A 15,140-nucleotide genomic window follows, 5' to 3' on the forward strand; every position below is an offset into this window, starting at 1 on the left:
CACATGCATCTCAGCTCTTGTCAGTGGCCGGGTCACCCCCAGGAAAGCAAATATTTGCTCTGCTCCTTCTTTTCTGTGTTCTTGCAAAGGACTCACCCCAAATTGGGGCCAGCTGTTCTCCAGCTGTGTTGAGGCCTGGGAGTCAGTATCAGTTGTTTGCTGCCATACATCTAAGCCACTTTATGATGTAATATTTAAACTTAGCCTCCATGCCCTTGTCTCCAAAACATGGGTTACAGTATTCGCCCACAGATATTTTGAGGATTAAATTGAGTAAAACATATAAAATCTTGCACATTGTAAGCAATTAAATGTTGGTTTCCTCTTCTTCCTTGCTTTTTTCTCCCTCATCTAAAGCTTTCTCTGGCTTGGTCCTTGCAGCTGGCTGAGCAGCTCTTGGCCCCCTGTGACCCAAATCCTTGACCTCCCTCAGGAGCCTGGTAACTGCAGACAGGCCATTTCTGAAGAACCAGTAAGCAGCACCTCTGGGAGTTTCTTTGCAGGAGACTTTGTTTTGCTTCGCTTCATCTGAACAAGAATGAGGAAGAATTTTCTGCAGTCACGCCAGGGAGAAGAGGCATACTCCATGGCTGAGCCATGTGGGAGAAGGGCTGCAGGCCCCCACCGCCACTGCGGTTGTCTGGCTGGCCACATGAGCCATGAAAGGAGAGCTTCTGGCTCCTGGCACCACAGCTGACAGAAACTGCAGCCCAGGGTGGCGGTTGGACGGCTTGTCCTCCGGACACCCTGGAACACTGCCTTCTGGGGGGGAACAGTGCTCCATTGGAGGCCAGATACAGTACTGAGGAGCCTTGAAGAGATGGCATGTTTAGCAGATGTTTGTAGATGGGGACAAGAGCAGGAAAACAACCACCAAACACGAGGCCCATTTATGTGGCCAAGTGAGCTATTGGCAGGAGTCGTGCAAATAACCAGTGCAGATTTGGGAATAGGGGCAGGAGCCGGGAAACTTGGAAGAGTCCTACTGGTGGGATTCCATTTGTCCACACAGGCTGGCGAGTCCTGGGAAAACCCAAGCAGCACACAATTTCTCTATCCACCCAGCGGGCGCTTCTTAAGTACCTACTAGGTGGCAAGGCACCATGTCAGGTGCTGGGGATGTGGGGATGTGTCAATGAGCAGAAGCGATCCTGTCCCTAGAAGATCTTACTGTAGACATACGACCCTACCCACTCTGAAAAGCCCCTATATTTTACCACAGTCTCAAATACTTGAGACATCAAATTTAATTTGAGTGCATAAATGTTCATTCGTACCTGTTACTGGCATCCACTGTCACCCGCAGTTAGTTCTTGGGGAAGTGATATTTCATTACATAGGGCTTGTTTTCCTACAGGTAGCATGCCAAAATGTGAGGTTGTCAAATGCTATTTACTCCCCCATCCCCCCAATTTTGTGGAGGGAGGTGAAAAAAATCCAAATTGGAAGGTTCAACCAACAGAAAGAACATAAAACAGATGAAAACATTAAGAAAACACCTTGTTTCTTTTGTTTGTTTAATTTGGACTCAGATGTGCAGAATTAATCAGAATCCTAAGTTGAAGACGCACACTCTTCATTGGTCCATGAGTGGCCTGTGTCTTAATCTGTTTGATCCAGACATGATGAAACTTACATCTTCCTAATCCATCCCAGCCCTGGTCACCTGATGTGTTCACTATCGTGAGCCTTGGGTTTCTCATGCTCTTGCTTTCTTAAATTTTAGACAATTGTAAACCCTTAAAATCACATATGTACTCTTTAAATATAGATACATACGCATCCAAATATAGTTAAAATGTAGTTTTATCACATATGTGCTCTTAAATATAAATATATAAAAATACATGTATGTATTGCATATATGCATACAGAAGAGAGCTTTTAATTTTAGTTGTTTTTCATTTTATATAAAAAGGCATCATGCCGGGGGCACCAGGGTGGCTCAGTCGGTTGAGCATACAACTTTGGCTCAGGTCATGATCTCGCGGTCTAGTCCATGAGTTCAAGTCCTGCGTCTGGCTCTGTGCTGACAGCTCAGAGCCTGGAGCTTGCTTCAGATTCTGTGTCTCCTTCTCTCTCTGCCCCTCCCCCTCTTGCACTCTGTCCCTCTCTCAAAAATAAATAAGCATTTAAAAAAAGGCATCATGCTATAAATAGATGTTTCTGGACTTGTTTTTTGCTTAAGATTTCTAAGGTTCATCCATATTGTTGCATGTAGCTGTATTTTATTCACTGTCACCACTGTAGAAGATTCCACTGTGCCCAGCTTATGGATTCATTTTATTGTCTGGTGGGTATTTAGTTACTTCTATATTGTTGGTTTTTTCCTCTGTATTTTGGAAATTTCTAGACATGCAAAAAGAGAGAGAGTTGCATAAGGAACCCCTAGGCACCCGTCACTAGTGTTAACAATCGTTAACACACAGCCAATCATATTTCATCTATATTCCCTGCCCCTGCCATGGTACTGGACCTTTTTGAAGCAAATCTCAACTATCATCCATAAATATTCCTGTATGTCTCTTAGAAATATAATGACTCTTCTTTTGGGGTGCCTGAGTGGCTCAGTCGGTTAAGCTCCAACTATTGATTTCAGCTCAGGTCATGATCTCATGGTTGTGGGGTCGAGCCCTGCGTCTGGGTCCGCACTGATAGCACAGAGCCTGCTTGGGATTCTCTCTCTCTCTCTCTGCCCATCGCCCCCCTCAAAATAAACAAACCTTAAAATAGAAAAAAAAAAAAGAAATATAATGACTCTCCTTTCAAAATATAACAATTCCAATATCATACTTATACCTTGATATTATCATAAATGTGGTGTCTAAAATTGCCTCCTATTCTTTCTAAGAGCATGACCCCCAACTTGTGAACTGTGGACAGGAGGAAGTGCATAAGCTGTGCAGTCAAGGTGGAGTCTAAAAAGTTGTTTTCTGGCTGCAGTCAGCTTCTTTTCCAGGCCATTGTTGAAGCTGCCAGAATCTGAAGGTAGGGAACTCTGGAGAGCACTAGAGGAGGAGTCCCAGGAAGGAAGAGGGATGAGAGTGGGGTGGTGCCCAAGCCTGAGGAGCCAGAAAGGCAGAAGCACCCAGAGAAGCCCCTTGCAAAGTCCTCACCCCTTCTTCATTCTAAACCTGCTTCCACCTCCTTCACGGTGAAAGTTCTGATTCGATGCTAAAAGGCTCTGCCTTCTCCTTTCCTTCTCCTTCCTTACACACTTACAAAACAGGAAAGGAAGGACAGAGAAGATGATAGCAGGGAAATATATAAGTAAGGCTCGAAAACTGCCTACACATTTCCTCAGTCTAAACCAGTGGTCAGAGAACTTTTTCTGTATGGGACGAGATAGCAAACAGTTCAGACTTTGTTGTCTCAACGACTCTGCCTTCAAAGAGCCAATGCAGCCATAGACAGACAATACATAAACAAAATGGCATGGCTGTGTTCTAATAAAACTTAATTTGCAAGGGCGCCTGGGTAGCTCAGTCAGTTCAGCAACTGACTTCGGCTCAGGTCATGATCTCATGGTTTGTGAGTTCCAGCCCCACATCGGGCTCTGTGCTGACAGCTCAGAGACTGGAGCCTGCTTTGGATTCTGTGTCTTTCTCTCACTCTGCCCCTCCCCCACTTGTGCTCTGTCTCTCTCAAAAATAAATAAACATTAAAAAAAATTTTTTAACTTAATTTACAGAAACACAAGGCCAGGCTACATTTGTCCAGAAGGCTGAAGTTTGCCAACCTTTGGCCTAAACAATACAACTATTTTTATTCCTGTCTATTCCTCCTATGATTTTGATTATTAAACACTGCACTCTAGTCCCTGTTATCAACCCCATTTTCCAGATCAGAAGACTGACAGGGAGAGACTAATGAATGGCCTTGCCTAGGATCAGAGGCACCACATGGTAGACCTTGAATTAAACCTAAGAAATCGGTCTTCAAAATCCTTTGGTTTTTTTTCCACCCTTTTCTAGCTGGATATGAATTTTAATATTGTCATAATCACATAAATCGCATAAAATATACAATTTTTCCATAACATTACAAGTATTTCAGTCTCGCATTCTTGTTAATTATAATTTATAATTGATGCGTAATTGTTCATCATCACGGTGATGAGTTTCACTGAAATATTTCATACATCTGTTTATCTTCTTTTGTTCAATTACTGTCTAAGATTAATTCCCAAGAGCAGCATCCCCAGGCATCTGCAGGGCCCTGGAGTGGCGTACCCGGGAGGGGGGCACTGGCCTGTGGCATTTGCCAGTTTCTATGGTCAGTACTCCCAGGGTGGTGGATTTTAAGCTACCAACATGACATCACTGAACAGAGCTCAGAAGAGACGCTACACTTAGCTCTTGCAAGAAGATACAAGCTGTTCCCAGCACCCCACTGGCTTGATACAAATTCCCTTTCTACTTCCCAGTACCAAGTTATAAATGGAATTACAGGAAATGGGAGTTACCATTTGGAAATGACCTTGAGTTTGCCTTTAAAACTTGATAGTGTGTGTGAGTGCTTTGTTATCTCAATGTCACTTTAATTTACATCTCTGATTATTACTGAAACAGATCACTTTTCTATGGTTTCATTATGTGTTTCTTCCATAAATTCCCTATTCATGTTCCCCCATCTATGAGGGTCATGACACCTTTCTTTAAACCCTGAATTAACTGTATAGGCTATCATTAATTCCTTGAACTCGCCTGACATAATATCTTTTACCTTTTGCTTTCATTCTTCTATTAGGCACGAATTGTAACATAATTAAGTCCATCCATCTGTACCCTGCCCATTCTTGTATTTTATTGGTAGTGAACAAAAGAAAATACATCCTAGTTTCATTTATTCTACAAACGTTTATTAAATGTTCAGTGTATGGCAGGCAGGATTCCAGGTACTGGGGATACAGCCGTGACCAAAATAACATCTCTGCTCTCATGCAAATCCGCTGGGAAAACCCGCAAATAAATAAGTAAATATGTAATGGAAGGTTTGGTGATGATAAGATCTATCACACACAAAGCAGAGGGAGGGGACAGAGAGGGATGGAAAAGAGGTGCTATTCAGAAGTGCCTCTGGGAAGGACTCTTGAACAAAGACTCAAATAAATGAAGGAGTGAGTCATGCTAATTTTTCTACAATTTGATTTATTTAAATTTAATTTATCAATTCAACTGGGATTCTTTGGGAGGAGTAACATGATATAAAAGGGGTCCTAGTTTTGTTCTTTTTTTTTCCAATGTGTAATGCAATCATCCCAATACCTTTCTTTCCTCCTTACTTTCAGAACCTTTGTTGTAAAGTTGAGTCTGTTTCTCAGTTCACTAATATGTCCTAATAACATGTATTTTTCTCACAGTCTACTCTATTTTAATTGCTACTTTTTGGCTCGTCCTTTTGAAAAAATTCAGCCATTCTTGCTGATTCTCCTTCTGTAGCATTTCTAAAGCACTCTTTCTGGTCTCAAAATGAAATTCCATCTTCCCCAAGACGCAGCTTACATCTTAACTATTTTTGTATCTATAACACCTTCCACGGAGAATAGCCAAGGCAGACTTCTAATACGCTTTTGTTAAATGACTAATGAATGAATTATAAAACTCACCTAGATGTTTTTGACTCTAATTCAGGCCTGGGGGCACCTCACTCTTTTAAACGGTCACAAGTGGCAGGGAGCTACTCACCCGCCCACATGCACACTTCCTCCTGTCATTCAGCTTCAGGATAAACATCACATTCTTTCTTTAGGGCTTCACCATAAACACAGCAGCTCTGTTAAACTGAGGAAGAGCACTATCTTCGAAAAGGTCAAGCCACTTCCATGAAAAAGGATATCGCTTGGATTTGAATTGTTTTATTGCCTTTATTTCACTCACGTAAGATTGAAAATCTTAAGGGCCAGTCTTTAACGTGGTCAAACCATATGTTTTTCCAGTTCTGTGTTTATACCGTCTGTGCATCCATATTCCCACCAAAACCAAGAAGACCAAGGAGAGGGGGGCCAGCGCAATCCCCCAGGAGAATGTGGCAGCTGTAGGAAGAACAGAGTCACATGGTGGGTGGATGGAACATTCTCTCACTGCCAGGGCAGGATAGTGCAGGGCAGGTTTACGGAGAAGACAAGAAGTGGGGTTTGTTTTTTCTAATAATAGTGCACTGATTTTTTAGAAAGCATGTCCCTTACATCAGGTCAAAGATATTTGAGAATGATATCTGTGGCATTAGGGAAACAAGGAAGGTAGAACAAAAATCCATTAAAGAGAAATAGCAGAGAGTGGGGTGACGGGTCACGGGTCCTTGTTCCGCCCGTTGAATAGCGTGCAATAAGATGGTATCTGTTTAGCGGCACCTGGGAGGCTTAGTCAGTGAAGCGTCCGACTTCGGCTCAGGTCATGAGCTCACAGTTTGTGAGTTCGAGCCCCCATGGGGCTCTGTGCTGACAGCTCAGAGCCTGGAGCCTGCTTGAGGTTCTGTGTCTCCCTCTCTCTCTTTCTCTCTCTGCCCCTTCCCCGCTCACGTGCTGTCTCTGTCTCTCAAAAATGAATGAACATTTTAAAAAAATAAAAAAAATTTTAAAAAGATGGTATCTGTTTAGGCCTCACCAGCCAACTATGACTTGGCCAGGGTACAGTCTGCCCCTTTCCAATGAGTGTGGCTGTCAGGAAGATTAAGTAAAGTAGCAAAGGAAGAGAAAACAAACTTCAAATAAAGGAGCCTTAGGTGTCAAGATTATTGCTTGGACCCAGCTATTTTACATTCTACTCCTTGGTATCCCTGTGTTATGAAAATAGAGAGAGTACAAATAAAAACATAACAAGTACACACAAGTACATAAGTGTTACTGGACTCGACGATGAAGCCAGAGCTCTACATTTTAAAGCTATTTATCATAGTCTGTCTAGGCCTCCAGGAATCAACACAATCTCAGACCATTTCTCCAGATGATTCTTCTCTCTTAAAATCCCACAAGGTTTAGAAATGAGAAAAGCTTTAATTTTCCAAGCAGCCGCCCAGATGCACCTCTCAATGCTGGTGACAGGCTTTCGGCTATGCCTGCTGCCATGAGGCATGGCCAATCCCGCACAGGACATGCAGGGAGTGGGCTCACATTACAGAAATGTTTAAAGGGTCCCAGCTTCAGGACCAGACAAACCATAGGTTCCTTTGGGTCACAGTCTGAACCCCAGAAGTGAACTCTGCTTTCCGTGGGACGCTTCCTTTCCAAATCTCTACAACTACTGACCCTTTCATGGAAATGATCTAGAACAACGGTTCTCAAACTTGAGTATGAAAGGAGTACTGCCCAACTGCAGTCTTTTGCCTTACCCTGGGAGAAGCTGGGTAGATGTGGGGTGAGCCAAGGGTTTTGTGTTTCCAACTAGTGGCTTGAGACGTCCGGGGTGTTGTCATGCTCTGCCCTGAGGCTTAACCAAATCCTCAGCTTTTCAATTACAAGTCTGTCTGCAGCTGCCTTCCCAGCAAACACAGAGAATGTGGAGCGATTTCTTTGATTGCTACAGACTGCCCAGAAGGCATAATGAGACTGCAGCTGGAGATCACTTCCGGCTTGTCGGCTTGTCGCCTGTTGACCTCTCTGGATGCCAAGGGTCTCTGCACTACCTCTATTTCCCTTTCCCACTCAGTGCTTAAACACTGGGAAGAAATCAACTTGGTCAAAACGATAGCATGGGCTTTTCTTCTTTCTTAAAGGTCCATTAAATGGGCACTGGGTTGACTGGACTATAGTCTTGTGCTTTCTCTCCTCTCGACTGATGACTTTAACCCTGAAGCTGCCCTGAGCCCCGCATATCTCTCAGCCCCCACCTCTCGGGGAAGGGAGTTTCTCAATTTCAGGATAAAGAATGTCCCACCCTGCCGCTAGAGGCGTCAGGAAGAAACAGGTGGTCTTGCTGATCCAGGGCAGAACCAGATGAGGACACAAGGATTTTTTTTTTTTAAGTTTATCACAGAACCACTTTGTCTTTTTTCCAAAAGTCAGTTTGCTGTTTAAATTTTGATTTGAATATACTCTCCCAAAGCCAGCCTCCACCCGACAAAAAATAAATCAGAAAAAAATAAGAGATCTGCTTTCGGTGGCCTAAGCAATCACATGGAAATCACTTTGTCTAGCAGCCACAGAACATCAAACACGCTGCTTGATACATACCTTCTTTGACCGTGGTACGTAGCATCTGAGTACTCAGTGTGTTGCGCACAACGCATTTAAAACCTGTGTTCAAATCCTCTCTTATGACTGGATCAAAAATCAGTGGCACTTCAATGTAGTTCTCGTTATTTTCCGAGTATTCCCTGAGGGAGGAAATAATCACTCAAACATGATGTATCAAATGCAAGTTCGTCTTTACAATGTAGACATCCAAACACTCTCAATGAGAAGGATCTATTGTGCTTAAATTGGTCTCAACTCATAAAGTCAAGGGCACTTGTCATTCATTATATTTGTTCCCTATCTGGGAGAATTTCTAAGCCTGTGCCTGAAGGTGAGAGTGACACTGAAGCTGTTGGGAGTGACACTAAAGATGTTGGTGCCTGTAACAGGACGCTTGTCACAAGGAGAACATAACAGGAGCCAGTTTTGTTTGGATAATGGAAGAATCCATTTTTTAAGGCCATTGATGAACAAAGAGGCGGCAGTGGGAATAGAAATGTCTGGTTTGGGGAAACTTAACTGTAACACCAATAAATCATTTGCATATTGAGGAGGAGGGAGTTTCCAGGAATCCTGGCCTCCTTGGTGTTTCCTCCTCTCTGCTCCTTTGCCAGCTGTCATTCTGGAAACTCAAGTTGGGAGCAGAGAGCCGCAGATGGGCCAGGGAATGGCTCAAGTCAGCCATTCGTAGTGATGGTAATCTGAAGATGCTTCACTGCTACTGATGAGCATGAATAAAAACACCATGTATGTGGATATACTAGGACTATCTTTTTTTTTCTCCTTGGGAGAAAATAGGCTCCTTTAAGTGAGTGGACAGTGTGAGTAAGCCCACATGAGGCATGTTAGCAATGCCAAGCTTTTCTCAACAACGACTGTGCAAGCAAGCAGCTGTGCTAACCACATATAATTCTGACCTGCTAAACTGCATCCAGAAAGGTATTTTTTGATAGGTCTTTCAAAAAAAAAAAAAGATAAAAAATTGGCAATTGAAAGTTCAGGCTAATTCAGAGTACCAAAACTACAGTTTTAAAAATCTTTGATAATTGGGGACATTGAATGGTCTCCTTCCTCAAACAAATGGTTCACACTTACAAGGTCTGACTGTTCTACTTTCAGAGTGAGAAAACATATTCCAGAGAGTAATGCTTATGAGAACAGAATTCTTCCTTTCTTTTAGTATTAACCTTCCTTAGTGCCTGCGGCAGTCCCCTGTTCCTGGAGAAACAAAGGAGGCCCTTGGATACTGGGGCTAACCTTTAGTCTTTCGAGGGGTTTGTGAAAATGTTTGACACTCAGGTTGCCGAGTGCATAATGGAAATGTATTAACTCCAAAGTTTTTTGGGTTCCATTTTTTTTTTTTTTTTTTGAAAACTGCAAAAATCGACACACAAATGTTTTTGAAAAAACTGCAAAAATCGACACACAAATGAAACAGCTAGAAAATGCAACATCGATGCCAAGTCAGCAGCAACTCAGCTCCTAGAGAAAGTTTGATTCTCAAGAGCAATTGGTAATGCTTAGCAAAACTTAGTGTATAAAATCCTAAAACTCCAACAGTTTAGAATCAAAAAGATTATTTTTAATGTAGAATGTGTGTCATTACGAATAGGTTCAGTATGACCTTGTCTCTAAAAGGAAGAGCAAAGCCCACACCAGTCCCCTAACAGCTATGCCTAGAAGATGCTTCTCAGCTGACAAAGATCTTCACACACTTACTGGCGCTGCCCCTCAGTTACACGGCCTCCCTGGTACGCGCTCTCTATGCTGGTGGTGTTGGCCATCCACCACAGCATGGTGGTCGAATGTGTGCCAGCTCCCAGAAACACCTTACATGGGATTGTCAATCTTGACCCTGCATACAGCAAGACAGCACACATCATACGTCAGAACCCAGCCAGGAAACAGGGGTCACACCAGTCCTTGCGTCCATCAGCAAATCTGAGTGGTGGACCCTTCCCCATCTTTTCAAACACAGGCACAGGCCTGTCTGAACCCCAGCCTGACTTCAGTGTGGCTTTTGACCTTCATTGAGCCACCGGGACCCCTGAGCAGCTTTTCCTTCTGGAAAACAGGAGAAATGAGGCCCTCCTACACGGTCAATGCTGGCATCGAGTGGCATCCCGTTAGACATAGTGACGTTCAACAGTGAAGTGTGTGTGAGCCAGAGTGAAAAATGGAGACCCTGTCAGTCACTTTCCTCACCCCAACCAGCTAGCTATTTCGGCGACAAGAGACTGTCTCTTGGGGCCAGTAGTGGCAGGATCAGCCTCACTTTACAAATGGACTCTTACGGAGGGGCTCCTGGGTGGCTCAGTCGATTAAGCATCTGACTTCGGCACAGGTCATGATCTCCCAGTTCACGGGTTCGAGCCCCGCAGCGGGCTCTGTGCTGACAGCTCAGAGCCTGGAGCCTGCTTCGGATTCTGTGTCTCCTTCTCTCTCTGCCCCTCCCCTGCTTGTGCTCTCTCTCTCTCTCTCTCTCAAAAATAAATTAAAACATTACAAAAAAAATTTTTTTAAATGGACTCTTATGGAAAAAGCTTAGCATCAGCCAAGTTTTGGTAAAGTGAATGATTTAAAATATACTACAGGTGCTGGCTACATGAGGGAATCATGCTGTTAATCCTCTCATACAGTTAAGAACTGTCACCAGAATGTTCGGATTTTTACATGCAGATTTTTGTAGGTACGGTTTTCATGTAACAAAATAGACCTAATTTCAATCAATGCCACTTCTACCATCTCACAGAAGGAAATGTTCCCTCATATCTGTTATTTCTGCCTCTCACGCTGGGGTCCTGGGGTCCCACCCAGGGGGGTCACAAGGGTCTGGGACACTGCGCTTAGGGACTGCAGGCACCCCTGTGGGTTACACGGTCCTTGCGGGCCTTACCCAGCGAAGCTAAGATGGTCTGGTGGGGGGAGATAATCACAGGAATTGTCTCCTCTTCTTTTTCTGAGAATGATAGGAGGAAAAAAAGATTCAATTAGGAAAGCCTTCATTTCGAGCTGAGAGTCAAGTTCCATTGTTTAGCTAATTAACAAAGTTCTCCTCGACAGTATGGCCAGCCATTGTAAGATTCGACCTTTGTCTAGCAAAGGAAACAGGCTCTCCACAAAAGTGAGCATCTCTGGCCAATGCCTTTCCCAGAAGAGATATTACTGGAAGAGGCCACACTTAAATACACATTCCACTAACTGATGTTCTTTGCTCTGTGATAAATAATTAACCATTCCCCTCCCTGGCTTCCTGAATAAATCCTTAATAGCAATGTTCACAATGTCCACAAGATAGGCTTTACCCCAACATCTATTTGCCCTAAAATATCTCCATCCTTTCCATTCCTGCCTCTGAAGAGTCACTCGAAAAAAATTTAAAAAGGCACAAGTATTTGGGAACCACCTGTTTATACTGTTAATCCCACACTGAGTGACAAAGAGCACAACCCAGCATTGGCTACTATGTCTTGTTCATTGAAGACGTAAACTCTTTTGGGAAACAGAGGTGGACTTCTGAATAGCAACCCAACTTCCCAAGAGGAAGGTCTCCCAACCACTTGAAGAAACTGGGCACCTGAACTAGAGCAAAGAGTGTGACTGGGGGTGGGTGAAGGGCTGCCCATCTCCATAACTGCTCACTCCATCCTTACACCTTTCCTGCAGAGCCTCTTGAAATCCTAACGTGAGTAAGCATTAGGCAGTCTCACAGCAGAGGACCAGATGGCTTCTTGACCATGACCAGGAGTCTCCCCCCAGCCCCCCAACAAACACACATAATCACATGCCTGCTGCACAGATGCTGGGGCAACAGAGAGGCGGTGAGAAAAGAGCCTCAGGGGCTAGATACCTCAGTGCTTCTCAAATCTGAAGGTACATCAGCATCCGTGGGCCGCATGTTAAACACAGATTGCTGTGCTCCCCCCACCACATCCCTGTTTCTAATTCAGTGGGTCTGGGGTGGAGATGAGAGTTTCCAAGTCTAGTGAGCATCCAAGAGCTGCTACTTCCGGCTGGCCCAGGACCACCCTTTGAGAACCTCTGAGAAACAGTGAGATCATAACACTGGGTAATATGAAGGTTGGTCGCCCCCTAGTGTTCATATGCAGTATCACATAAACAGGATAATTAGGAGCCCCTTCAAAATCCTGGGAAGTTTCCATGATTCCCTGTGGGGGAACAAGTTGTTGGTATGAATAAATCCTCATAAGACAGTAAAATAGTCTAGAGATTTCAGTTCATGACACAATTTTCTCTGTAGCAAAACTGAATCTCTGGATTCCCTGTGACAAAAAAAAAATGTCTTCTCCCTTCAATGACTAATTATTTAACCTTAATGTATTTTCAAAGCCCTCCAAAATGCCTTAAAAGACTCCAACTGTGTACTTGTTCAGTATATAACATAAAGAAAAGCAGCATACTCTTCAGGGCAGAGTCCAGGACTTAAACACTTTTATGTTCCTTGCACCAAGCTTGATGTCCAGCATATAGGAGGTATGCAATAAATGTTGAACAATTTTAAATACTAATCAACACTGTTAACAACATTATTTTCAAGTAGAACTCATTTAAACCAATGAGAGCACTCACTATTTGAAATTCTAGTTTCAAGGGCCACGTGCCTTGGGGAAGAAAAAAAAAAGGGGGGTGGCATTTTCCACTGGATATGCCAATGCACAGCCTTCTAACTGAAAAGTCCAATAAAATTCTAGTATCCAAGAATTATACCTAAAGTTATGGCAGCCATGTTCTGATCACTGGCCCTGGAGCACAAGCCTTCCAAAAGGGGTTTTCCAAAGAGACCTTTCAAGTGAACCACTGTTTGGCCCCATCTGCTGGTGTGTTTTAGCCTCACACTTGGAACCCTATCAACTACCCAGGGATTCAGCTTTCCTCATGAAAACACCCTGCTTTCTATCTTTCAAAGGTTCACACCTGTCTTATTAGACTGATGCTTTAGGAGAATTGATAGGTCTCTCTTCCTTTCCTGCCAAAGACATTCAAGGAATTCCACGGGGAACCCTAATTTGTTCTTTGCATGCTTGCTATTGACAGGGTGGAAAAGTACCTCAATGGCAAGTACTCACTGTTGACACGTAGTTCAATATTCCTAGTCACGTTGTACTGCATGCCTTCGTGGGCGAATGTCATGGCACAGCTGTAATAACCCGCATCCTCCACAGACACATTATGTATGAGTAAGCGAGAGGTTCCCCTCACACTTAGAAACTTCTCATTGTCTTGATCCAAAAGGACAGAATCCTTAGGGGAAAATATTTTTCAAAGTTATACTATGTACTAATTTATATCTCAAAAGCTATATGAATAGTATCAGTATTAACAATTGATGTTGAATATGCAATCCAACAATTGCCCTGGTATTTACTTTACAAATGTACTTTAGGCATACTATTAACTGTACTTCTTAGCAGAGGGAATTTGTTAACATAGAAAACATAGTTGTAGGGTGCCTGGGTGGTTCAGTTGTTAAGTATCTGACTTCAGCTCAGGTCATGATCTCAGTTAGTGAGTTCCAGTCCCACATCGGTGGTCTCAAGCCCCATTTCTCTCTCTCTCTCTCTCTCTCTTTTTTCCTCTGCCCCTCATGGGAATCTCTTTCTCTCTCTCCTTCTCTGCCTCTGCCCCTCAATCACTTGTGACTTGAAAAGTAATATTCAGAAGAAATGATATTGCAGTAATTACTTTAAAGATTGTTTCAATTTTAGGAGTCAGTAAAGATGGGAGAAAATTTGTGAAAAAAAGAAAAACTAAATGTGAGAAATGAGGGCACACTTCCTATATGGGTGAGAGATTCTTTGGGTCTTACACAACAGAATCCTCAAGAGCAAGGCCTCCAATAACAGAAAAAAACTGAATGCGATTCAAAAAAACATCCTAATGAGCACACAGTGTTCTCAGGAACCTATCTTTCAAAACCATGATGATCGAAACCTTGCAATAGTCAAACATAACCTTGAGCTGTTTCAGACTCTTGCTCTGAATGGTAGCACAGACATAACTGGAAAGGTTTGTCACCTAATGGCTCATAAAGTATTATTTTACAATCGATCTAACCAAAAAGAGATTTTATTGTTCCTAACAGGAGGAGCCAAACATGAAAAAGCCAAACAGGGCTCAGTACCCCCATTCCTCCAAGGCCTCTAAGCCCCCAGGGGTCCCCTGCATGGCAGTGGTATGTGGAGCCTGGCCTCCTGGGCTGGAGTTCTGGCTGCACCATCTACCAGCTGCATGACCTTGGACAAGTGCCTTACACTTCTGTATCTCCATTTCTTAATCTGTAAAATGGAGATATTAACAGTCCCTACTTTGTTAGTTTATGCCAGGGAATCCAGAATAGACTTTTACCCGGTTCAGGCTAAGTAACGATAGCATTGATATCCTATACATATCTTGTAGCTATAATACCAGTCAACTGGTTGACCTATCCTCGATTACAGAATTATTTTGTATCAAATTGTATTTTTTGTATTTTTTTAATGTTAATTTATTTTGAGAGAGAGAGAGACAGAGAGTGCAAGCAGGGAAGGGGCAGAGAGAGAGGGACAGAGAATCCCAAGCAGGCTCCGCACTGCTGGTGCAGAGCCAGACACGGGGCTCAATCCCACACCCTGCGAGATCGTGACCTGAGCCAAAATCAAGAGTTGGATGCTTAACCGACTGATCCACCCAGGTGGCCCTATATCAAATTTTAAACAAATAACTGTACTTTTCAGCATCAGTCTATGGTCTGTCTATATCAGGGATCAGCAAATTTTCCTGTAAAGGACCAGATAGTAAATATTTCAGGCCTACCTTCCACATGGCCTCTGTCCTCTGGTAAGTTTGAAGAGCTATTCAGCTCTGCCCTTGGAGTATGAGACCACAGACACAGAAAGTATGGCCATGTCCCAGTAAAACTCTATTTATTGACACTGAAATTTGAATTCTATGTCATTTTCATATATCA

General features: G+C 43.2%; 1 protein-coding gene across 2 annotated transcripts in view; it reads right to left on the reverse strand.

The window, feature by feature from the left end:
- Nucleotides 1-5,841: 5,841 nt before the first annotated feature.
- Nucleotides 5,842-15,140, reverse strand: part of IL1R2 (interleukin 1 receptor type 2) — a 33,760-nt gene continuing 24,461 nt past the window's right edge. For both annotated transcript variants that reach the window (XM_019428542.2, XM_019428541.2), the window contains exons 5-9: nucleotides 13,261-13,435; nucleotides 11,070-11,132; nucleotides 9,893-10,028; nucleotides 8,171-8,313; nucleotides 5,842-6,034 (exon numbers count right to left, since the gene is read on the reverse strand). In XM_019428542.2, the coding sequence (XP_019284087.2) occupies nucleotides 5,895-6,034; nucleotides 8,171-8,313; nucleotides 9,893-10,028; nucleotides 11,070-11,132; nucleotides 13,261-13,435 (657 nt within the window). In that variant the 3' untranslated portion in view covers nucleotides 5,842-5,894. The remainder of the gene's footprint in view (nucleotides 6,035-8,170; nucleotides 8,314-9,892; nucleotides 10,029-11,069; nucleotides 11,133-13,260; nucleotides 13,436-15,140) is intronic.

The sequence above is a fragment of the Panthera pardus genome, unplaced genomic scaffold, assembly GCF_024362965.1.
Source record: "Panthera pardus isolate Hobbes unplaced genomic scaffold, ASM2436296v1 HiC_scaffold_25, whole genome shotgun sequence".
NCBI classification, from domain to species: Eukaryota; Metazoa; Chordata; class Mammalia; order Carnivora; family Felidae; genus Panthera; species Panthera pardus.